Source organism: Zosterops lateralis, assembly GCF_965231275.1.
Source record: "Zosterops lateralis genome assembly, chromosome: 2".
NCBI lineage: Eukaryota > Metazoa > Chordata > Aves > Passeriformes > Zosteropidae > Zosterops > Zosterops lateralis.
In genome coordinates this window covers 98,327,707-98,350,950 of record NC_139763.1, presented here as the reverse complement: position 1 = coordinate 98,350,950, position 23,244 = coordinate 98,327,707, and the positions used below count along the sequence as shown (strand labels likewise).

At 38.3% G+C, this 23,244-nt stretch overlaps 1 protein-coding gene across 1 annotated transcript in view; it reads right to left on the bottom strand.

Annotated features, from left to right (window-relative positions):
- ALCAM (activated leukocyte cell adhesion molecule) overlaps positions 1–23,244 on the bottom strand; it is a gene marked incomplete at its 5' end in the record, with an annotated part of 115,048 nt that overhangs the window by 5,284 nt on the left and 86,520 nt on the right. Inside the window, 10 exons of the mRNA XM_083854366.1 lie at positions 5,551–5,668; positions 5,962–6,000; positions 6,734–6,862; positions 8,319–8,456; positions 8,533–8,668; positions 9,513–9,625; positions 15,035–15,164; positions 16,782–16,909; positions 21,819–22,001; positions 22,835–22,922. Coding sequence (XP_083710492.1) covers positions 5,551–5,668; positions 5,962–6,000; positions 6,734–6,862; positions 8,319–8,456; positions 8,533–8,668; positions 9,513–9,625; positions 15,035–15,164; positions 16,782–16,909; positions 21,819–22,001; positions 22,835–22,922 — 1,202 coding nt within the window. The remainder of the gene's footprint in view (positions 1–5,550; positions 5,669–5,961; positions 6,001–6,733; positions 6,863–8,318; positions 8,457–8,532; positions 8,669–9,512; positions 9,626–15,034; positions 15,165–16,781; positions 16,910–21,818; positions 22,002–22,834; positions 22,923–23,244) is intronic.

Sequence of the window (23,244 nt, the reverse complement as noted above, 5' to 3'; positions counted from 1 at the left end):
TTGAGGTGTGGGAGCATGGGATCTGGATCCCATACCCCAGGGGAGGGTGGGATTCTCGATCCCAAATCCCACAGGCTACTCTGAAAAGGACTACTCTAAAACCTTTTTAGAGGAGGTTATTTCCTGAAGGGCTGTAAGTTTTAATGTTTTAAAGCTGCATTTGCCTTTCACTATTGGTTTAGGGTGCCTCTGTTGTATTTGTGTGACTGACAGGAAGGTGTCATGCTGAAAACCCATTTACTGCAAAGATCTGAGCTCCTCTTTACTGGGGGCAAATTTAATTTTAGAAGTGCTGAGATAGTATTACAAAGTAACTTGTTCTACAGTGGTAAATTTCTATTGTGCAGTAACAATTTTTTTTTTCTGACATTCAGAACCTGAAACATGTGACATGAATGAAAGGATGTGAGATGCAACGAAGAAGAAAATTCAATGCTTTGGTAAGGATTGACCTTCTGTGAGCTTAATAACCTTTCACAAATCTCTTTAATCCTAACAAAAAAGAAACGACCTCTCAAAAAAAATCCCTTGAAAATTAAAAAAGTTTATAATTCAGATTTAAAATATGTTTGGTTTAGGTTGAGCACATAATTTGGCTTGTCATGTGCTAATGAGTTTTTTCCATAAATAAGTCTCACAAAATTAGAGACAATAGGGGAAGAGATGAAAAGCTGAAAGAATCTGGACTCAGGCAATTACCTAGCTGAAGTGAGCTGGATGTGAGAAAGCACTATCATGCACATCTGTCCTCATATAACTGCTAATGTCTGCTCTTGGAGACTGGATAGACTACTGGCATGGCTCACTGGAATCCTTTTTTTTTTTCGGCCTCTTATCATCAGTGCCCAAATCAGACTGAATCTCATATCACCTGACACTTAACAGCAGAGGGGGAACTGTCTGGTCTTTGATTAGGTTAAAAGTATTCAATGACTAACATCAGGAGATTCTGCAATACGATCAGGTTTTGATTTTTAAAGTAATCTATTTTAGTTCTACATTCACTCAAACTAAATGTCACCTTTATTTTCCTAAAGCCACACTGGGTAAAAACAGGAGACTTAAAGGGCAGCATCAACTTTGAAAGAGGCAGGTGCTCCAGAACCCTTGTGGAGGATGTTACAAACCACTTGCTTGAAATGAGAGTAGCAGCAGTTTTTCATGTCTGACAATCAGATAGATTTCAATTCTCAATGCCTGAGCATGAAATGCAGCCATTTATTTATGATGGTTCGGTGATCCTGCTGACCTGGTTGTTTCGTTCCCCAAATACCATTATCTAGGCAGACTCACCACCTCAGCACAAACAATGCTGCTGCCTTTTCTAGGGCTGTCTAAATAGTATCACAGGAGTTATTTGGCACGGAGGTGTGCTCCACAGGCAGTGCCCCTGGCATGGCACCAATCTCCAGGGCTTGGATTCGTAACAGAAATGTCTCAAACATGGGCTCCATTGCCTCCTGAGGTGACTTCAGGCACAGGACAAATGGTCCTTTTCCAATTTAACATCCAACAACAGTTGTTCCTTACTTTTTTTTGTCCATTAACTCCTGCCAGCTTGCTCCATTTGCAACTCAAGATCGACTTCCTCATAATATCTGAGTAGCTGGGCAATGGAGTCCAAATGGATAGAAATATTCCCAAGGATTGACCCAAAAGGGAAGACAGCCCACTTTGCCCAGACCTGGAGCACTCTCACACTGCCATTATCTGTAGCTCCACAAAAAAAAAGCCCACACCTTTGTACGCTGTTGTTCTGAAGAGTGAGAAGTTGGTTGTGTAAATATGAGTTTACTCACTCAACTTGTTTTTTTCCCCCCTTTAAATTAATTTGTAAATCATGGATCATTCTGAACTCTTGCTAAAATTATGACGCATATTTAATATTTATCTATGCTTGCTCTTCAGGAAAATAATTATCCTCAGGGAATCCTAATCAAAATCTCTCTGTAAGTAGTACCAAAGTGAGATTTTAGCATTCTTTGGAGTGTGTGTACTGTGGGGCCACTATTTTCACGGATCTCATTCAGATACTGTTCATAGCATTGTTTGTTATGTGAAGACTATTTTCCATGATAATTGTTTTGCCTGCTGTAGTGTAAATACAGACTACCCAAAAATTGCTGTAGGCTTTTAATTTCTGATTTCTTTTAGTCTCACAAGTCTAGGCCTTGCCCTCAACACTATTTAAGGAAGAAAGTATGCAGTGGTGTTTGTCCTTGTCATTATCACAAGGCTGGGTAACAAGTAAGATGATAAATATCTGTGCAGTTCTGGGTGCAGAAGCAAGAGCCATGGATTTCATTGAAGCTACACTCAACTGCACTGTTGCAGATGATTTTCTAGGTGCTAATGGTTTTATATATCCCAGTCTGGACTAGCTGCAACCTCCTTATTTACTCCATTCTTGCCTTCCACCTCCTCCAATTATTTTCAAATGTCCATCAGATGGAAAAACCACAGAGAGAAGGATATTTCAGTCATCAAGAAACAGGTGACCGTTTTTAATTTGTGTCACTTTTATATTAGATTTGTGCCATGAGCTGACATTTTCAGAGATGTTTGGTAACTATGTCTTTTCTCTGAAAAGGAACTGAGTGAAAACCCATGTAAGTGCTGAGCCTTGTTGAAAACATGAATGAGTTTCTTACATATTTGGCCCACCATATCTGACTCTTATGCTTGTTTGCTAGAAAGTATCAGAAAAGCAGAATTTTTATGCTTCAAATGTTAAGTTTCAGAGATGCCAGTAACCTCTGTCATTACTATGATCTAAGAAACATTTCACAAGTTTGATGTGCTCTGAGTGTGAACAACTTTAAGACTGTTGCTGTGATTCAGCTGGCCAAGCTGAAGTTTCCTTCACTGGATGTTGAACCACTCTAACCTTGATCTAGCCCCATGTAACTTGAGATTTGGGCACCTCCAAACTCCAGGGACAAAAAAGGGGCCAAGATCCAGCTACATGCAAACTTCCATGGCTAGAGAGCAGGGGACAGGGGGCTGAGTGCACTATTCCCTTTCTGAATCTTTCATTTCTGCTGTACTCTCAGCTGTTTCTGGCAAGGTGAAAATGTCATACATGAAGCATTTACCTAAAATGGGTGTCCTGCAATCTCTCAACTGAGGCCTGACATAATTTAGAAAGATTCTGAAGTGCTGAGTTATATTCTGTTCAGTGCAGAGTGGCTTACAACATTGTTTTTGGAAAAAGGACAAATCTGCAGAGAACAAGTGTTTGGCCTTCTGCTCAGATGAAGGAGAAACAAGGCATGCTGGGGTAGGAAGCCTCAACTCTTTATTCAAGAGGAGGCTGGTTGTGGGATGTGGAATACAGATGAGTCTCTGATTTATGGGATAATATTCACACTGAAAAGAATATGTGGCAATAATCAGCTTTTCCATCAAGTGAAGCTGAGGCAGTGAGTAACTGTACAAGTGATTTATTGTGAATATATTCCAAGGCTACGAGTATAATTCCTACTTAGTGTGGGTGACAAGACAATAGGAGATTATACAAACCACAACACCAATAACAAAAAAAAAAGTAACGTTTTTCTTGCCTCGGCAGACTTGGTAAGTTCTGTGCTGCTGCCTTCTCAGACTTCCCTTTGGCGTCACTTTGGGGATAGAGATTAGGTGAGTTACTGGTCAAGGGTGGGTTGAAAAAATAACTACTACCTGCTGGCCTAGATGGAGATGAGGGGATGGTGTAAGAGGTGTAAGTTGTTTTTTGCAAGGTCTACTACTTTGATTTCTAGGCTATGATTCATAATGAAAACTTTGTCAGAATAGGTACTGACATTCTGCTTGCTCCTGCAAGTATGGTTTGCAGAAAGCAGGGAGGATAACAACAGATCAATTTAAAAATATACAGAGAACAGGAGATTGTCAATGATGATACATCAATTAAGGAGGTTAGAAGCCAGCAACCATGTGTCAAATACAGAGACTATTATTTAACTATAAAGACATTTTTGTTTCCAGTGCACCTGTCAATTCTAGCTCTAACTTTTCCTCTATGCTTTAGGAAGAGAAACTGAGCATGAGGAAAAGAAGTGGTGTCCATTTAGATTATGCTATATTCTATCTTGGAAGCAGAAAAACCGGTTGTAATTCATAAATTCATCTCATGCTATATTCTACAATTCCTGTCAGCTCTCCCCACCCTGCTCAATGGTGCAAGAAGAGACATTTTACCTTCTCTGCCCTTGCTATACTCAAACCACCTCATCCAAAGAAACCGCAAGCAGTATACCACAGTTTCATGACTCCACATTCACACATTGGAAAAAGAAATCAGGAAGTTATCCTAACCATTTTTGCAACAGTAGCAAAGTGTGGGAGGAGGAGAACTATGTTGTTACTTTGAGTTTTTTACCAAAAAAAGCATAAGCTTTGGAAAAAATCCAAAAACCCCCTTTATAGTATCTAAGTGTGATTCTTTGCATGGGTAATTTATAACAATTCTATATTTGAAAAACTTCAAAAACCTGATCAGTTATGGTTGAGCCAAAGTCTTTATGTATTATCCAAAAAAAGAGCATTTCTTAGCAGATGGAGAATTCCTTGTACTTTCACATCACTGAACACATTTGTTCATAGTAAAATCCCACTGGTACATTTTAGATTTCATTTGATTCAATTTTAATGGAAGATCACACTAAACCCAATTGAACTTTCAGACTGCTTTCATACCTGTACTGATTTTGGAGCATGTTATGCACAGCCACTGAACCTCCCCTGCTCAGAAGCTGCTGTAAGAACTGTCAGAAAGCAAGTCTGCCTCTGAGTGCCCTCAGCTCCCCCTGGGGACAAAGGTATGGGGCAAGACCAAATGGGGCACACAGTAACAGCCAGCTTCAAAAGGATGGAGCAGCCTGCTCACTTCTTGACACCTTCCCATTTATTTTCTGAAGTGAGCCTCTGTGACAAGGAAGAAACTTGAAAGCAGGCAGGCCTCACTGGAAAATGATATTCTGTGCCTATGATGGCTAAAACCTGGATTGGGTTGAGAGCTCCTAGATTTTTCAGCAACAGAAGCTTCTATTTTTACCAATTTTATTTCAGAAATCTCAAAGTACAAATGAACAAAACAATTAAGGATATCTCTTCTCCCTGAGATGGTAGAGTCCTATTCTATATGTTATTCCATTTTTGAAGGAAACAAGCTAATCAATTTCTAAATGAAGGCAATTTCTAGCCCCAGTACAGCCACACAGACTTCCATACATCAAGTTCCACCATTAAGTACTACATCTAAATGCAAGAGTGAGCACAGATTTGGCTGTCAGGAAACAGGACCTCATTACTACTATGATCTATGAAAATCTCAGAACTCCACCTCCAGGAGATGAGTCCCATTAAGCATTAGGACAAACCAATCAGAGGTATCAAGTTTCCTTTCACTATCAAGTGCACCTACTTTAACAGCTTTTCCCCACTCCAGAAAACTGGAATGCTGTAGAGGTAGGAAAAGAGGTAAACATAGATCTCTGCTTATCAATGCTGTTTTCCCAGCTTAGTATAAAGTTTTCAAAAAATTCTTACTTTGATTTCTTCACATAGAGCCAGTAGACAACACCTGCAATCAGAGCAACCAGCAGAAGGCCGACCACAATTCCTACTATTAGCTTTGCCTGGTCATTAACCTTTTCACTATTGTCATCTGAAGAGAAGAAGAAAAGTTAATGAGATGACCTATGATAAAGTAAAGCATTACAACATTTCTAAAGAATTTTCACCAGAAACAAAAAAAGGTATTAGAAAGTTAAAATAAAACAATAAAAAAGCGCATTGTTATTTAAATGCATTTTTCACATCTTGGTCAATTACAGCACCAGCTGATTTCAAATCAAATCTGGCTTTAAGGGACTTTCAGGGACTTGTGCAGTGAACTAAAAAGGTCTTGAACTGAGACAATCAAAAATAAGGGTTACAGAGAGAGGAAACCATACATACCACTTCTATCCTCTGGCTCATCGTATTCTGGAATACTTACTGAAACAAAAAATATTAAAATTGAATTAAAGACAACTCATATTAGACCTGAACATCACATTTAATTACCTATTTACAGCAATGACAGAAACTTGAACAGTGTTTGCCAAACAAGATGTTTAATCCCATCTTCAAACAGAAGTCTTTCCCTTGTAACTATACTATATCCATTAGAAGAATCTTACTCTAAACATGTAATATTCCAATTCTAAACTTGTAATATTCCAGTCAGAAATATTTCTGACTGAGTATTTCTGAGCTACCTTTCCCTAGCTTCTCACTACCTTTCATCCTGACATATGATTAAAGCTCACTGTGGCTGATTTCTCTTGTGAGTCAAGTCATGCCAGTAATATTAAACTAGAATTTAAGGACTAAGAGATACTGTTAATTTTGTATTAAATAAAGATCTCTGTCTTGCAAATGAAGTACTACTTTGCAGTATTTTGCACTGTTATGTTGTACTATTATTTTGTAGCATTGTTTACTTCTGTAAATAGAGGTGACTAGCCAAGAAAGTCATGAAGACTAAGTGACTTATTGTAGAAAGCTATAAAGAAATTTTATGTACTACCGATCCAGAGTGGATTTACAAATGCTTGACTTAAGACAAAAAGGTTAAATATCTTAGTATCAACATTACTATGCAGACCTACTCTTCATTTGAGTATGATGTATGGGTACTTTATGAGAAACTGTAACTTTAAGGAAATTATCTTTAGAGGACACTCACTAGCAGAGACGTTCATGGAGGTCACAGTCCTTTCTAGCTCATTTTCTGCAATGCAAGTTAAAGTTACATTTTCCTCAGGAGCAATTACAATTTTACTGGAAAATTTCCCATTAACATATTTTGTCTCCTCTGTCTGAAAGGTGAAAAATGAAGATTAGTATCCTTTAAAAACACAAAGAACAATACATGCATCACTTGTATTACACATTGAAAATGTTCAGAGGGAAATAATTTTAACTAATATTTCTGTTTTCCTAACAATAGCAAGAGAAATACTACATTGTTTTACTAAATGATAATGTGAATATTTGAAAGAAAAAATTGGCCAAAATATCCAAGTATAGATAGTATAGTGTGTCCTGTAAGACCAATGATAAAAAAGGTTTTTTTTCTGAAAAAGTTAACAACATTCTGTATTTGCTTTTAATTCAAGTATTTAAAAAATATTCCAAGTGAAAAAATTCTTAAAGAAATTTTAAAACTTCTAATGTATAATTTTTCCCATCTTGCTGTTTTTCATTTATGTCATTATAAGGAGAAGAATTGCTCCAAGTTTTCCAGTTTCCAGTTTCCTAAGCTATTTCCACACTAAGCATTATTTTGCCAAGCTACGTGTATCTAGTAGCATCTATAGTATCTGTACTGCAATATTGATGTGTTGTTCCCTAAATTTGCTGTACATCAGTCTTGGATTAATGCAACACCTAGAGAAAATTATTTTCAATCACATATATAGCTTCAAGACAATTTCTGTCCTATACCTATACAGGTAAATGGACAAATCTTGTGAGCTGCACATAATTTCTGTAGGCTTAAAGCAAAACCTAATGAAATGTAATGGAATCTACAGGAGTGCTGTACATTGTTACTTCCAGCCAGTGACTGTAGAGAGGTCTCATTTTTTTTTCCTGCTAAGGCAAAATGTGGCAAATAATCTATATAAAAATACTTTAGTTTGCATATTTTACAAGTATTTTTCTTGCTGTATATGAGTTCTTATTTATCCCTTAGGATGAATTCATAATCGTTCTGTTTCCAGTGAGAAACAACAGGTATAACCATACAAAAACAAATATAAATATTAGGATAAAAGCTGCAAAGCTCTTAAAGAACTTTACTGAATATAACTTCTGATTCACACATGCCACATTTCATTACATTTCACTCAGTTAATGCCTACATCAAGTACCCATTTGCTTTCTAATGTAAGTTCTATGTAATTCCATCATTATTTGCAAATTCTTTATGCAATGGCAAAATCAGCACATTACCAAGATAAAACTTCTAAGTGCCTTCATTTAAAAAAATGCATATTTCATATTTCATTTGTAACCTTTTCTTTTTCCTTCCAACTTCAGATTGTAGTCAGTGGATCTCCTTTGCCTTCACCTGTTCTACTCAAAAAGGCTTTATCATAAAAAAATCATCCATGTAAGTACCATGTAGCTCCAGCTACCACTTAACCTTGTCTTAGATAAATAAAAAAAGACCTTTCTTCAATCTCACTATCTCAAAACCGTTCCTTGATTTTAATTTGCACTTCCTATACACAAATTTTTGATGAATAAAGTAGTAAGAAAAATACTTGCTTTATTTACGATGCTTCCACTGCCCGTAACTGTCCACTGCACTGCTGGTTTGGGGAAACCTTCCACGTGGCAGATAATTGTTTTAGACATTTTATTTGTGTTGGTTTTCTTGGTCATTTTGATTTGAGGTTTTCCTACAAGAACAATATTACAGTTAACCTTTTTATTTTAAAAGAACCAATTAATAATGGTGACTATCTGCTTGCTCACCTTCCACAATAAGTTTAAGTGTCTGTCTTTTCCTCAATCCTTCGACCTCCTGTAGAGTAGTTTCACAGACATAGTTTCCAGCATCTTGATACTGAAGACTTGAAAATGATGGACTTGTTTGCATTCTGGTATTGTCCTGATAAAGTCAGGAGTTAGAAATGACACAGACAGACTCACAATACATTAACCCCTTAATGACAAATGTGACTGCTATCAACAGAAGTTTTCACATGCTTTGGAAAATTAGAGCCTCACTTTTTTAAGTTGTTTCTCCACTAATAAGTACATCTGAATATACAGCATGGAAAGTGGAGATTTATAGAAGCCATCTCCTTTCTTCTTGAACAATTTTGCTTTTAAATCAAGAGCATAGATGAGATCAGTTATTGGCTCTAAGGTTTTCTAGTAGCTTGGCCAAGATCATGAGTGATAAAACATCTTTGAGACACAAGCAACTCTCCTCTAGACCAGGCCTACAAGACCAAGACATGCCCATAAACAACCCTTAGGAATCATTACTGTAAGTTTCCAGCACTACAGGTTCATATAAAGCCACCTTCTTCAATAGCTACATTTCTGACCATCTGACTTCTCAAGCCTTGCCCTTTAGTTATATTTATCAGAACCAAGACCAAGCTCTGAGAAAATGCACCAAAATTCCTCCAAATGGGCTTTTTTTTTTTTTTTTTTTTGTTAGAAGAACTTTATTCTCAAAAGGCCTTGTATGGACCATTTCAAGAAAAGTTGAATACGCCTTAATTCTCTCCATTTGGAAGCTGAGCTGATAATTACAGTAACTGATTTTCAGTCATCAATGTGAGGAGATCTCATTTCAACCACATGCGTAAGACCCATTTTAACAATACTCTTTAAAAAGCCCAATGAACAACTTCCTTCCTTCCTTCCAAAACACTGAAGTAGCAGCAGTAATATGAAGAGGTGAACACCCAGATGGAGTGTGAAATAGATGAATTACTGACCTTTATCCAAAAAACAGTTGCATTTCTACTGGAAGAAATCGTGCATGACACAGGCAGGGCCTCTCCAATCTGCTTTGTGACTTCTCCGCTAGGAGTAAGCTGCAAATCCAAATCTGGGATAGAAAGGACATTTGTAAAAAGTTAATCTCAGAAAGCCTGGCCCATTTCAGAGGCTTACCAAGAAAAGAAAATGTGACTAATTGCACTCATTAAATTCAAGATTTCATTCCTTCAATAAAATCTAAGTCAATTTTACAAGGAAGAGAGATGAGAGAATTATTCTAAAACAGGCATTGCAGAACATTCATATTTTGGCTGTAATTATAGGCTAAAAGGAAAAGCAAAAGCTCACTAATCACCCAACAAATGGATACATTTTTTTTTCACCTTGTTCTGCTGAAAGGATGACAGAGCAGGCACAAGAAGCTGAAGAAATAATTCATGTAACAGTGTGTCCATCTCAGAAAGGGCAGCACAGAATGCTGTGAGGGTAGCTTACTATGGGCCAGGTAAAAAAGCATCTTCAGGGGAGGACTAGTGTGGGTGGGAACAGGTTATCCTAAATAGTAATAGTGGAGAGAAAGGCAGGTCGAGGGGTATCTTTTTTTTGTGTGTGATAAAACTAGAGGATTTTTATTCTCAGAATCTGAAGGGGAAAAAGAGGGTCAAAGAGGGTGTATGAGACATGATACTGACTGAAGGGGTGAAAAGTCTAAATTACAGGGTTGGAAAAATGCACATGAAGCCCTTTATTTGTTCTCATTTGTAACTTAAAATGCCACTTTTTTGTGCACCTCAAAAGCTCTGACTGACTATTTAAGCTCCAGGGAAATTGCAGTCAGTGACAGCTGTGTTTGACACAAGGCGGGGTAAGAGTCACTAACAGAAACATCAGGAAACATTGCTCTGGATTTTTCTTAGTATAAGGTTTTGCTGGGCTGGTCATTTTTTTTAAATTTTATTCCTACAGTGAAAGAAAAGCAGTTTGCCAGTCTCTATTTTGCTTTCCCTCTGACACTGCCTTGCTTGTAAGCCAAGTTGCCTGGTTGAATGAGTATCACAGATGTGTGCACACACACACACACACACACACAACACATGCAGTCAGTAGCACACATGCCTTCATCTCAAATATAGTACTTTCTGGAAAAGGACTGAAAAGCCTCCTTTTGGCTTTTAGGCCGAGCTTAAAAAAAGCTTGAGACAAAAATCACAGTAGAGGAAAGTGAGTTTTCCTTAACAAAACAGTGAACTTCACTACTGGCTTCATTCAGTGGTTGCCCTGGGAACAGCATTGTAATTAAATGTAGAAGTTCAGGGAACAACTAGGGCTCAGCCTGTACTCCTGGTCTGCAGCACTGTTATCTGTGTTACAAGCCCAATGTCTTGTCTGAGAGGTCACAAGAACTGTACTTCCACCTGTGAATGAGTCAAAAATCTTGATGAGATAAAATGGCATCTTGTTTCTGTATTCTTACAGGGATTTCCTGTCCTTCCTCCTGAAACCAGTGGAACCTAACTATTCTCCTGTGGCTTCCAAAGGAAAAAAAAATAAAGAAATAAAATTACTCCACCAGTTAGCAGTATATAGATTCAGATAGTGTATGGGATGTGTTTCCTCTTGCTTTGTGTTACCCTTAAGCATATTTCTACCAGGGCAGAGGGGTGGTTGAAGAAAAAGCCAGGATTTCTTTCCTGTCAAGAATTTCCTTCTACATGTACTTAAACTTTTTGTTCTTTGAAGCAAGATAGCACCTCAAACCCAAGAGATCACCATTCAGAAGGCATTACTCTTCACATCTGCCCTAGGAAGCAAAAATTCATGAAAGTTTTTGCTTTCATCTCAGGCAAGACTGACACTGAGCCCAGAGCAGTTCTTCAGCCTGGTCTTTGTGTGCTGTAACAGACTACAATCCCTCTCACACCGTGGTCTTGGTTGCTATAGCAGCTCATGGAAATGTAGTGTATGAGATGAGCTACATAACTCAGAGCAGTATTTGTATGACTTACGAGGCAAGACAGAATTTAGCTACTGTTTAACATAGGATCCCCTCTAGGAGCTCTACATAAGTGACTTGATTTAGCTTAATTTTCTGCCAGTTTATCTGTAGGGTCCACAAAGAAATATGATGTAGTTTCCTTTACCTTTCTACTTAGTAAATAATCTCTCTTTGGTACAGAAGTATGAGGAAACATTTCATGCATATAGAAGACTGTCAAAATCAAATTTTTGTCTCCATTGAAAGAAAAAAACTTTTCTGTGAGAATTTTCTGTACATTTCACATTTGGCTTTGAAATGTTCTTCAGAAACAAGCTCGTCATCAGGCACCATTTTCCATATATGCTAGCTCTTAATGCAGTCTCATTTGAAGTCTTGCATTGATTTCAGTGCTGGCTTTGCATACCAAGTAGGGCAGGGAAGAGACAAACAGTGCATTCTGCACGTATCACCACATCATGTGAGGGAGGTATGGAATTAATGTGGGCAAGACTGGAGCACACATTTCAGTTTGGAAGCTGTGGCACATCTAGGACAGACTCTCAGCATTTAAAGGAGGCTTCTGATGGAATATTGGGAAAACTATGCAGGCACTTGTTTGTTGTTTGAATTCCATAAATAAACTGGTAGACAACTGGAAACTTCCCCTAGTATCTTGAGAATAGATTTTTCCATGCATCATTCAAAAGTTGATTTCCCCTGTATTTTAATGGCTTTACTGAAAGACGAAACAAGTCAAGACAAGGCTATAAAAATATCTACAGAGAAATATAAATGCTACACTCCTCAGGCCTTTAATTTACTGGATGCTTTGTAGAACGCATTTTAGCAGAAAGGAAAGCACCACCAAGAGGAAGTTCCACAGACCTACTTACTCCACACTAGGTTTTATGTGCAGAAACAATTACAGAATCACAGAATGTTTGGGCTGGAAGAGACCTAAAAGATCATCTGCTCCCAAGCCCCCTGCCATGGGCAGGAACACCAGCACTGGACCAAGCTGCTCAAATCTCTACAGGAACAGATAATGAAAGAGTACTGTGGGTTGAAACAGTTGTTTCTTTATAGCTGAGGAAAGACATACCTGTCCCTCAATTGCTGGGTGCTCTCCTTGCCTCACTCAGAGTGTGCTTCTACATATCTGTAAGTGCTTGTAAACAGCTTCTGCCCTGGTCCCCTCCCTGCCAGTTTTGCTCATCTGACCCTGGGCAGACTCACTGAAGGAACAGAGGTGGCAGAGAATTTAAAACCTACTGTAAAAAAACCCAAACCCACAACATCAATCCTGCTCTTTAGAGGGACAAATCATGCCAACCGTGAGCTCTCAGTTCTGCTGGATGTTAAACTGGGACCTGGCTGCACAGATCCTGCTCTGAAGGGCAAGAACTCAAGTTGTACAGTTTGTCCTTTATGTTCCATGGATAAGGCAGGGAATCTTTCATCCCCCCTCAATTTCCTTTATAAATAATTTCCCTAAGCATTATGGGTAACTCAAGTGCTTTAATTTTCAGCTTTCTGTGTAAGTCTCATAATTTACAATCAATTTGGGAAAAGGGAGCTTGGTATTCTATACAAAAAATATTTGAGGATTATGGCATGATAATGTTTTTTCCTACCAACAAGAAGCTTTCCCTACGTAGACACTGAAAGAAATCAGTGCCATTATAATGCTCAATAAAATTGGTTTGAGAAAAGCACTACAGTTGAAATTTAACATATTGCTATAAATAGTTTCCCAAACTTAAAGTAATATTATTATACTGCCTGCTTTTTGTTGTGTTTGTGGTTGGGTTTTTTAAATAGAAAATAAAAATCTAAAATGCTGTGACTGGATGTGAAGAAATAAAAAGCCCTGACTACTCCTAATCAAGAATTTTTTAGTGTAATAGCAGGGAGAGGAATATTCATCCATATAAAAGGTGAACAATAAAGCAAAAGAGGGAGAAAAAGTAGGATTTGATAGGCATTAGTAAGTATTATCTGAAGGACAAACTACATGCTGCAGAAATGCTTTAAACCAGCATCAGACAAGACACTGATGTACCTTAAAGTACCTTAAAAATGATCTGGACATTCAGCAATTACAGAACTATTCCAGGCCACTGCACCTCATTTGAAAAAAAAGGCTTTATTGCAGATAGAGGTGTTTTGGAAAAACAAAACAAAATGAACCCTAAGTAAAGTGAAGCAGTAGAGTACAGGAGTGCAGCTCCGAGTAGCTGCATTAGCTGCCAGCACTGAGAAAGACTCATGTCTGGAAATTACGTGTTTCTCTGGCATAGTAAAGCTCTTCAAATGTGCAGACAAAATAGAAGAGATAGGAAAACTGCCTTGTTAAAAATAACTTGGACTGAGAAAGCCATTTTTTAGAGTAATTATTTATGAAAGTACAAGTGGACATGCAATCCACTTGGAGAAAAATTAAAGGGTCAGTTATACCAGAGCAAAGCTATCTTTGCTATGCAGCAGTTAAGAGGCAGTAGCACAGGGCCCTTTTCAGGCTTCACATGCCCAGCTCTTGGCAAACAGAATGGGTGGGCAGGGTAACAACTGATGATCTTATGAAAGGCAAAATATTCATTACATATAATAGTGTGATTAATCATGTACCAATATATACACATGTACTGTACCTCTTCCAAGAAAAAGAATTCAAAACCAAGTATAGAAACGTGAAGTTCATTTTCATGTAAGGTATAACTACAGTAGAAGCCTTTAAACTTCATTATCCTTCAGATGGATCCCTCTGAACCTGTCGGCTATTGATGCTACTGTGAAGACTACAGACCATCAATGTTTTTAGGGGAAAACTACTACCCCTGGCTCGAGTTTTATTTCACAGCCTGTGATAGTATAGCACAGTTTGAAAGAGTTCCTGCTCTTGTCTTCTGTATGAAGAGATTAAAAGCAACTATTGCTTCAATGGTTCAACTAGTTCAATGGCTGCTTTTGAAATGCTGCTGATAGTTACTAAATAGTATTCAGCTGAAGAATATTTACAGAGCTCCTGTAGCTTTCACTATCCTGGGAAAAGCAGAAAACTCCAACTTTTCCTACATGAACATAATGACTCCCTAAGTTTCTTTTCTAGACTCCTTACACATTAACCTCATTGAGGGAACAGGAACTTGACAATGAAGAATGACCTCCAATGATATCCATGTTTGTGTACATTCTAAGGCACAGCTGGAAGAGAGGAATTTGCCCTATATACATTCACATGAGTGAAAGATAAAAAACCAAAATCCTCGCTGTATGTGACAGTGTAATAGAATAATATACTATCCATAGTAGTGAAAGTATAGTATAGTATAGTTCATGAAGTGAAACTATCCAGCCAATGGATTGAGAAAGTCAAGATTTTCAAACAGAAATACATTAGAATAAATAGAAATGACCAGACACACTTTCAAACCAACGCTTCACCTGTAGGTAACTGCACTAAGCTGCGCACACAAAGCAGAGGAGCCATCCCAAGATCATGTTGTTTCCTACCTAGGAGTGCAAAATTCAATGACTTACAGTGCACAGTGATGGTGGTCGAGTCCATCATGCTTTTGTCAATCAGAGAGCACTTGTATTCTCCAGTTGCGTTTCGTCTCACATCTGTCATTATGTAGGTATCTGAGCTTCTTATACCTTCTGTTTCTCCCTGGGGGTGGAAAACAAGTCATTTACTGTACGTGGGCCTGCTAAACCCACTAATTTTTGTTGAGGATTTTTTAATTATAAGGATGGTGAAATAAGCCAAAGTACGTACAGACACGGCATCATTGAAGTATAATTACCTATTAGTTAAACTATTATTTACGTCCTGCATGATAACATAATTAAAAAAAACCAAAACAACTACAAGCAAGAGTTTACTCTTTTAATTGAACATCTAACTCATATTAAGAGGATGTTAAAATACAAAATTTTAAAATATAGCAGAAAAAAATAGCCTACTAATAAGTATTGCAGAAATCAAAACAACACAAAAAATTGTGTTTCTAAATCTGATTCTGATATACTCAGTTCAGGACAAATCATGAGCTGAATTGTACTGCACTGCACATTTTTGAACAGCACAAAGCACACTGCTGTTTTGAATTACCCAGCAAATGTTGCTTTATGGCTATCTAGTTCCCCAGTTTCCTCCTGATTACTGACTTAGATCAGCTTTGAAACAAGCATAGAATGATATCCTAATTCCTATCTCTGAATCCAGAAAGAGATTTATAATACCTGTGAGCCTTTCAAAGAGATCACCCACTGTAGCTCTCCTTGAGAGAAAGGACCAGTATCAGGGAACCCAGAGATAAGACAAACTTGGGTGTTTAGCTCACTCACTGTGATAGTGCAGCAAGGAGAGATACCAGACACTTTTTCACTGGCATTTAGTGAGTTTCTAGGATGATTCACTGAATCTAAATGGCTGTTCTGAGATAAGAACTTCAGCTCCTAGCTCCCCTTGCTCTCTCCAGCAATTCAAACATGCCAGGAGTCCAGAGTAGATGACGATTATGTTCAGAGGGTGACATGCTGGGTTTGAAATATCTGAAAGGATACCACTTCTTTTGGCTTCTCACAAGAGCAGCTCTGCTCAGGGCTGCAGCAGGAACAAATAAAGCATATAAAATAGGAGCAGGAAGCAGGACATGGGAACAAGGACCAGGAGTCTTAGAATATAAAGCCACATCTGTCTGTGGATTTCACCAGTACTAAGAAGATTAATGGTAACAAAGCCTTTATTTTTGTCAGTCTGTGTCTTATGCATTTTACAGATTTGTTCTCCTGTGCTGTCACACACATTATTTTTGTGTTGTTATGCCAGCAGACAATTAATTAACTGAAGAAATTGCATAAATATTAATCTGTGAAAGTCCAAAAAATAGCTGAATTAATTTGCTGTACTTTCACTGCTGGATCTGTGTTATGACAACAGATGAGATGGTTTTCTTCAAGATGCTAAACTGCTGTAATCGAAACTGTTTATTAAAATACCTGATGACGGGAAATGAAACTTATAATTTTTAATAGGTCTAAATTCCTGAAAAATTTGGGTGGTGTGGGGGAAAGGAGAGGTTTTTTCAAAAATATTTTGCCAACTGAGGTGAGGTGTTCTCAGAGCATGATATAATGGTCAATGTCTATCTTCAGTGTTTGTCACACAGAATCCCTTTCTTCATTTGTTACAAAACCACGTAGAGACTGACATGTAGCAATGTCTGCAGGAAGGAATGATACAGAATATTTCACTAGGCAGTGACAGCAAGGCAGGACTTACTGGAATGTAAAACAGGAACTCCTGTGGAGGAGGGTTGCCATTTCCTGAGCACTTCAGAGTGATGTTATCGCCCTCTTTAATGTTACTGCTTTGTGGCAGCACTTGAATAGTCACCTTCTCTGTTGGGTCTGTGAAAATAATGTGCATATTTAATAGCTCCATCGTAATCCACACAGCAACACAATGCATACGATATTGATGGCCCAGGAAAAAGCAATTTTATCATCCTGCAGCTGAAAATATTTGCATGTGTAGATCTTTTTATAAAAGAACTTGAAGTTAATCAGACTTTCTATATTTTTGCCAATTAAGTGCAAAGAATTCAGATGACATAAAATTCATTTTTCTTTTCCAAAATACCTGTAACTGAAACAGCAATGATTACAACCATGTCATGTGCTTTAAAGCAAAAGAAATCCTGATTAGTGTGAACCATTTCATGGTGTGATTTCATTATGAGGGATTAACTTGTCCTCTGTGAAATTCCCTGTTTGGAGCACTGCAGCAATCAGGAAAACAACTGAAGCTCTCAACGCCATGTATTAGTATTAGATAAGAGCCTTCTGGCATTAAAAAGAAATAAATATGAACTAAGCAACTATGTTCAGCTTATTCTATATGCTGATCACTACAGGCTTTCAGAAAGATAAATCTGGTGAACATAATAGGACCCTTAACATAGTCAACAGAACAGTAAATGTAACATACTTCTGTCATGTTCACTGAAGTTGAACTACAACTTACATTTTACTTTCATAATTTTTTTAAAGCACAGTATTCTTTACCAGATGCTATTCTTTCTAAGCAGAGGCCTAAATATAATTTTTAAAAAACAAAGTAAAATGAACAAAATTAAAATAACACAGGCAGATAACTCTCAATATTTTAATTTCAATGGATAAATAAAATTCCATCAAAGATGCCAGTCCTGCATTAAGATACAGCACAGGGGACCTTATTAGGCACTAAAAAATCTCCACGGCAGAGAAAGCCCTGGCTGACAGGTGATTCTGTGTGTTTAGTGAAGCGTGTGCTCTACAGCCCTCCCCACCCTCCAGGCATTTATCACTTCTGTCTCCCACGGTGGGATTTCTCAGTACCAGGAGCTGCATTTCCCTGTGCCCTCTCAAGCATCAAGAGCCCAAACATAGCCCAGGGCCTCACCCCTCCCCAGGGCAGGAAAGGTGCTGCATTCCCACCGGCCACAGCCTCCCTCCTGCACAGCCCCAGCTCCCTTCCATGGCCAAACAAGCTTCTACCACCTCATCATCTTCAGAGCTGAAGCACAACCTTGTCTGCTTGGGAAAAGGAAGCCCAGCATGACTGGTATGGAATACAACAGATGCAATGTTGCATACACAATGTTGCATACATAAGCTGCATACATAAACCAGAGCAACCATCCCAGGAGGTCCAAAATCATTTTGTGTCCTACCTAGGATACAACCTAATCCTACAGATAATACAACAGATGCTATGAGATAGCTGGCCAGGAATGACATGCTCTTGGTAGCATCTGGGCCAAAAAACTCAGCTTCAGGGGCTGCTGCAAAATGTCTTTTCTTCTGTCAAGTTTATGTTAAGGTAAAGTTATCATAAAGAATGTCTAGATATATCCTGGAATTGCTCAGGCTTTGTCTCGAGGGTGAAGTGGGAAGAATTAATAAAGAGTAAGACTTTAGGACTTAAATTTAGAATGTGTTTTTCCCCACAGAGATAAACAGAACTCGATTAAAAATGGACACAGTTAAACAAAAGTAACATTCTTGCAAACCACCAGTCTTTTCTGCAGACACGTTCTATCTACCCTTCTATCTACTGTAATCAACCAGGAGAAAATTTTATTTAATTTGCTAAACTAGAAAAAAACCCCAAATATACAGAAGTAAGCAGTAAAAGACTATTTCAACTGTTGTCTAAGATGAAGAGGTCATTCTTCTGAGGAAGATGAAGCCTGAGAACAGGAAGATGGTGTCCAGTGCCATGCAGAGTGTGCTTGGTATGAATAATGTACTCCCCTGCTTTCACTAAGAGACAGGAGCAGCCTGGTGAAGGCACTTCTTGCCTCTCAGTGGCACACACGCCTGACTTGGTCCATCTTACTTGGTGCTGCTGCAAATCTGAGATTCTACTTTCTACAACAGCAAAACTCCAGTAGCCAGTACCAAAAGGTAGCCACTTAGTTAAGAAATGCTACTGTCCCAGAGCTGCCCCAGCCACTGTGCCATTTCAAGGAAAACACCAAGGCTGGAAGCAGCTGAGTGTGAAGTGTCTTTGACTTTATCTGTTGTGTAAAGTAGTTGATCCATAACAAGACAGACACCTAACAACGGGGCATGACTGGCAAATCTGCCTGACAAACATTATCTTTTTACACTGATTAATGCTGAGCAGAACCCCACATAACTGGAGCCTAGATAATTGAATATCTGAGATACTATCTAAGCATCCAGCTCCAAGACTTTTCTCTCCTAGTACTCATTGCTTTCAGTAGCTTCCTTGTTTGCAGCTGCAAAACCAAGCACGTAACTGCTTCTAGCTGAGCTAAATTACCCAAATCCAAGCAACATCCAACACAGCAAGAGCTAATTCACTCTTCTTCTCATACTAGGTTACAGTGGCTGGCTTCTTCAAGGATATGAACTAGCTATTAAACACTTGACTACTAAAGACTGCACTAACTCAATGCAAAATATAAAATAAAAGACCAAAACAAACAATAAAGCATTTCTTAGATCTTGACTGAAGAGATATATCTTTTAAAAAATCTTCTGAAGGCATAATTTTAATCACACTCTCCCCATTTCTTTAGGATTAATGGATAAGTTGCAAAGAATGAGCAGCAGTTCTTTATGATTTTGTTCTATTGCTTTAGAGATGCAAAATATAGCTTTGATAGTCAATCTAAAATAAAAAAAGGCTGAAAGACTTCCATTTCTTAAGGCTTGGAGTCTGCCATTTTTTTTGATCTGCATTACATTTGACTCATTTAAAAAAATCACAATTATTGAGAAACTAATTAGGAAGACTGAACTAAACTAAAAAATAAAACCAAATTGGACAGGTCATTATCATCAACTAACAGCAACTCATGAAATGCATCTGTTGAAGCTTGGACATCTATTAACAAAGAATTTCACAAATTCATTTGGAGATGCATTTATGCAGAGTAAGGAACTGAAGTTACAGCAGATGAAAATATTCAGAAAGAAAATTGGGTAACTCCATACTCTAAAGCCAAAGTTCATACCTGAGGCCTCTTCAGTACTGAAGGGTGTGCCTGCCTCCCAGTATTTGCTAATTAGCAGCACACTGCTGGAATTAATTAAATTGTGTGTTACTAGACGAGCTAGGTTATCAAACATTAAATCTTTATATAGAGGGCACACTACACATGGCCAGTGACCACCCCAGAGCCATTCAGGCTTCTTTTCCCTTCATACTGGGTAGTTCTTACTTGCAAGTGCATGTAGGACATGCACCACAGAAATCTGGAACAGCCTCACCCTCAACAGGTGAAGTGGCCTTAATGCATGCAAGCAGAGGGGAAATGAGGACAGCACAGCATCTCTTGGCAAGTTATAGCAACAAATGCTTTCTGGTCATTACATTTCTTTCCTGGGAACATCTGACATGCACAGCAAGAGTTATGCATGTTCATGGGGCTCCACAAATGGCAGAAAAAAACAGAGTGAAATTTGATACTCAAGTTTATAAAGCAAAACCAAAAAAAAAAAAAAAAAAAAAAAAAAAAAATGCCTCTAGCTTTAAAGTGATGAGATAAGTGTCTGGAGGCTTGAAACACCTATGGTATTCTCAGAGGTTTTCTTCTCCATTAGTTCTGCTGGTTGTCATTTTGGAGAAACAGCTGGTAAAAAGACAACCCTAACTTCAGATGAAACCGAAGACCAGTTGCTCCAAGGTTTGGTTTTGTTTGATCAAGGTCAGAATTGATCCCCCACCCTGCAGCTCAACAAATTTTACCTGCAGAGGAAAAGCAACTATTGTCTAGGCAGAACACACATGGCACTTCCAGCCTGTGGCTTTTGTTTTCAAGGCAATGGTACACTCACACTACCTGGAGAAATCCAGTGCCTTATTTTCTATGTTTTCAGCTGGATTACACAGTTGTCATACAACATACTGCTAAGACATAGATGCTGGACTCTATACTTAGACCCTATCATTCCTAAAACAGGAACTCATCTTTTATAAGATGAGCTATTACTTGACGTGTGCAGAGAGGTAACACTTGACTGGACACACTCTGTCTCCTGTTCCTCTACATCCTGCTGTGACCTGCTGCCTTCTACAGTCCTTCAGAAGTGTCATTTTACAAGACTTTGAAATGTCTCTTCCCCGGTCTCTAAGTGCTGCCATCTCCTCTGATCTTTCCTTGCCAGCAGTCTGTTTTGTTTATTCAAAGGAACATTATGATTTCCACATCTGTCAGTAACACAGTAAGGAAGCTGCTTTAGAAGTCAGTCCAGTTAGGAGCAATTATTTACACAAATTCTCTACTTAGAAGTCTACCAATAATCAAATTATACATTTTAAATGTAAAACACAGCATCTTACACCTGTAGAGAAGCATTTTGTGCAAGGTACACAGCCAGCATTAACTGTTTGGTGCTGACTCTGAAAAGATGAAAAACATTTGAGCTTACTAACAACTGTATTGTGTATTTACTGCCTATTTCAGGGAGTACAGAGAGTCACTTCTATCAACCACTATAACTTCTCTTAAAATTCTCAAAAGTCTATTTCACTGTAGCTTTTTATGGCTATCACTTTTCTCTTGTCAATGAAGTCTTGATATTCAGAATTCTATCGTTAGAAAAGATGAAATCTCAGGTAAACCTGAAGGTAATAAAAATTACCTTGGCAATTAACTCAGATCTGCTTGATGCAAATCAGTTTTGAAGAAAGCATTTCAATAGCCAAGCACCTTCTAATTTTGTAAACTGTTTCTGATTTAGCTTTCCTCCAACTCGGAGGTGGACTTTGTCCAGCAAAAGATGCTTTTTGATAACTTACAGTGCACATCGAAGACAAGTGGTTCAGACTGCATTGTTTTCTGGCCAGATGGTCCATAATAAGTCACAATGCAAGAGAACTTGGCATTTACATCTTCCTTTGTTGGCATGTACTGAAGGGACGATGTCATGGTGAAGAGTCCAGTTGTTCTGTCCACAATCTTTTGCAAATTTATGACCACAACTGAAAAGGAAAAAAATGTTTCAGTATCACACAGACAGAATTTGAAATCCTTTTCCTGTATGTATGCCTGTGTTGCATTTAAGATCAGGCTGCAAACATACAGGAAACATGACATATTACCCAAGAGATTGCATAGTTTTCCTTTAGTACTGCCACTGACGTATACCAGGAACATTTGACCAGCAGCACACTCCTAACCTACCAAATATTTAAAATCAAAACCAGACAAAAAAACCTAGTTGCAAACTGGGGGAGGTTTAATACAAACATCAGCCTAATTTTTAAGACAGAAAGAAAGCCTCAAAAATGATGGCAGAAAAATTACGATCAATTTTTTTTTTAAGCATTCTCTAATTTATGGAAGGAAACATAGTGTAGCCTTATCAGTCTGTCAAAGTTGAAAAGAAGGAAAAAAAAATAGTTGTTCTTACATATGCTAGAAAATAAACAGTTGTATAAGATGATGTTCTGTGGTGCTCCAAAACACAATATTGGACAAGTATGAAACTGAGACAGTTAATGTCTTAAAAAAATTGGAAATTAGATACAGGTTTCTGTTAGTTATATAGTTATATATTCTATTAGCTTTTTGATAGCATTAATAAAGGCAATTCTCCTCCTTATGGAGAAGCTGGAACTAAAAGAGGATGATTACAAGGTGTAGCTTGGGTCCTCTGAAAGGCCTGAACATCTCCTTCCAGCTGCATCTTTCCGTATGAGCAGTTTTTCTCAAAGGAAGAATACATTAGAGTGAGGCAGAGCAATACAAGCACAACTCTTCATGCATCCACTCATGTGTGGATCCAGGGACACCGGCCATGACCAAAACATACCATCATCCACAGGCTGCAGGACTCTCCCGTTCTTGTACCACGTGACATTGCCCTCAGGGTAGCTGTCTCTTGAAACACACTCCCCGAGCTGCAAAACAGACAGGAATCAGTCTTGTTTCCCCCCCTGGCTTTTCACATAATTCTGTTTTTACTTACGCCCTTTTGGGTCAAAAAGTTCTAGGAAGTTCAAATGCTTAACCTAAACCACTTTTCTCAAGTAGGGCATGTCAAATCAGTAAGGGACAGTTTGGAAGAGGGAGGTGGGTCTAAGATCAGGGTGGTCCCTGTTTGCAAATCAGGCAGGAATAAATAGAGTAGTGGCAAGGCAACTGCTCTGTGCTCAGCCTGGCTATAGACTCACAGGCAGATGTTCATTCACCTCTCTGAGCCATCACCTCTGTCTGGATTGT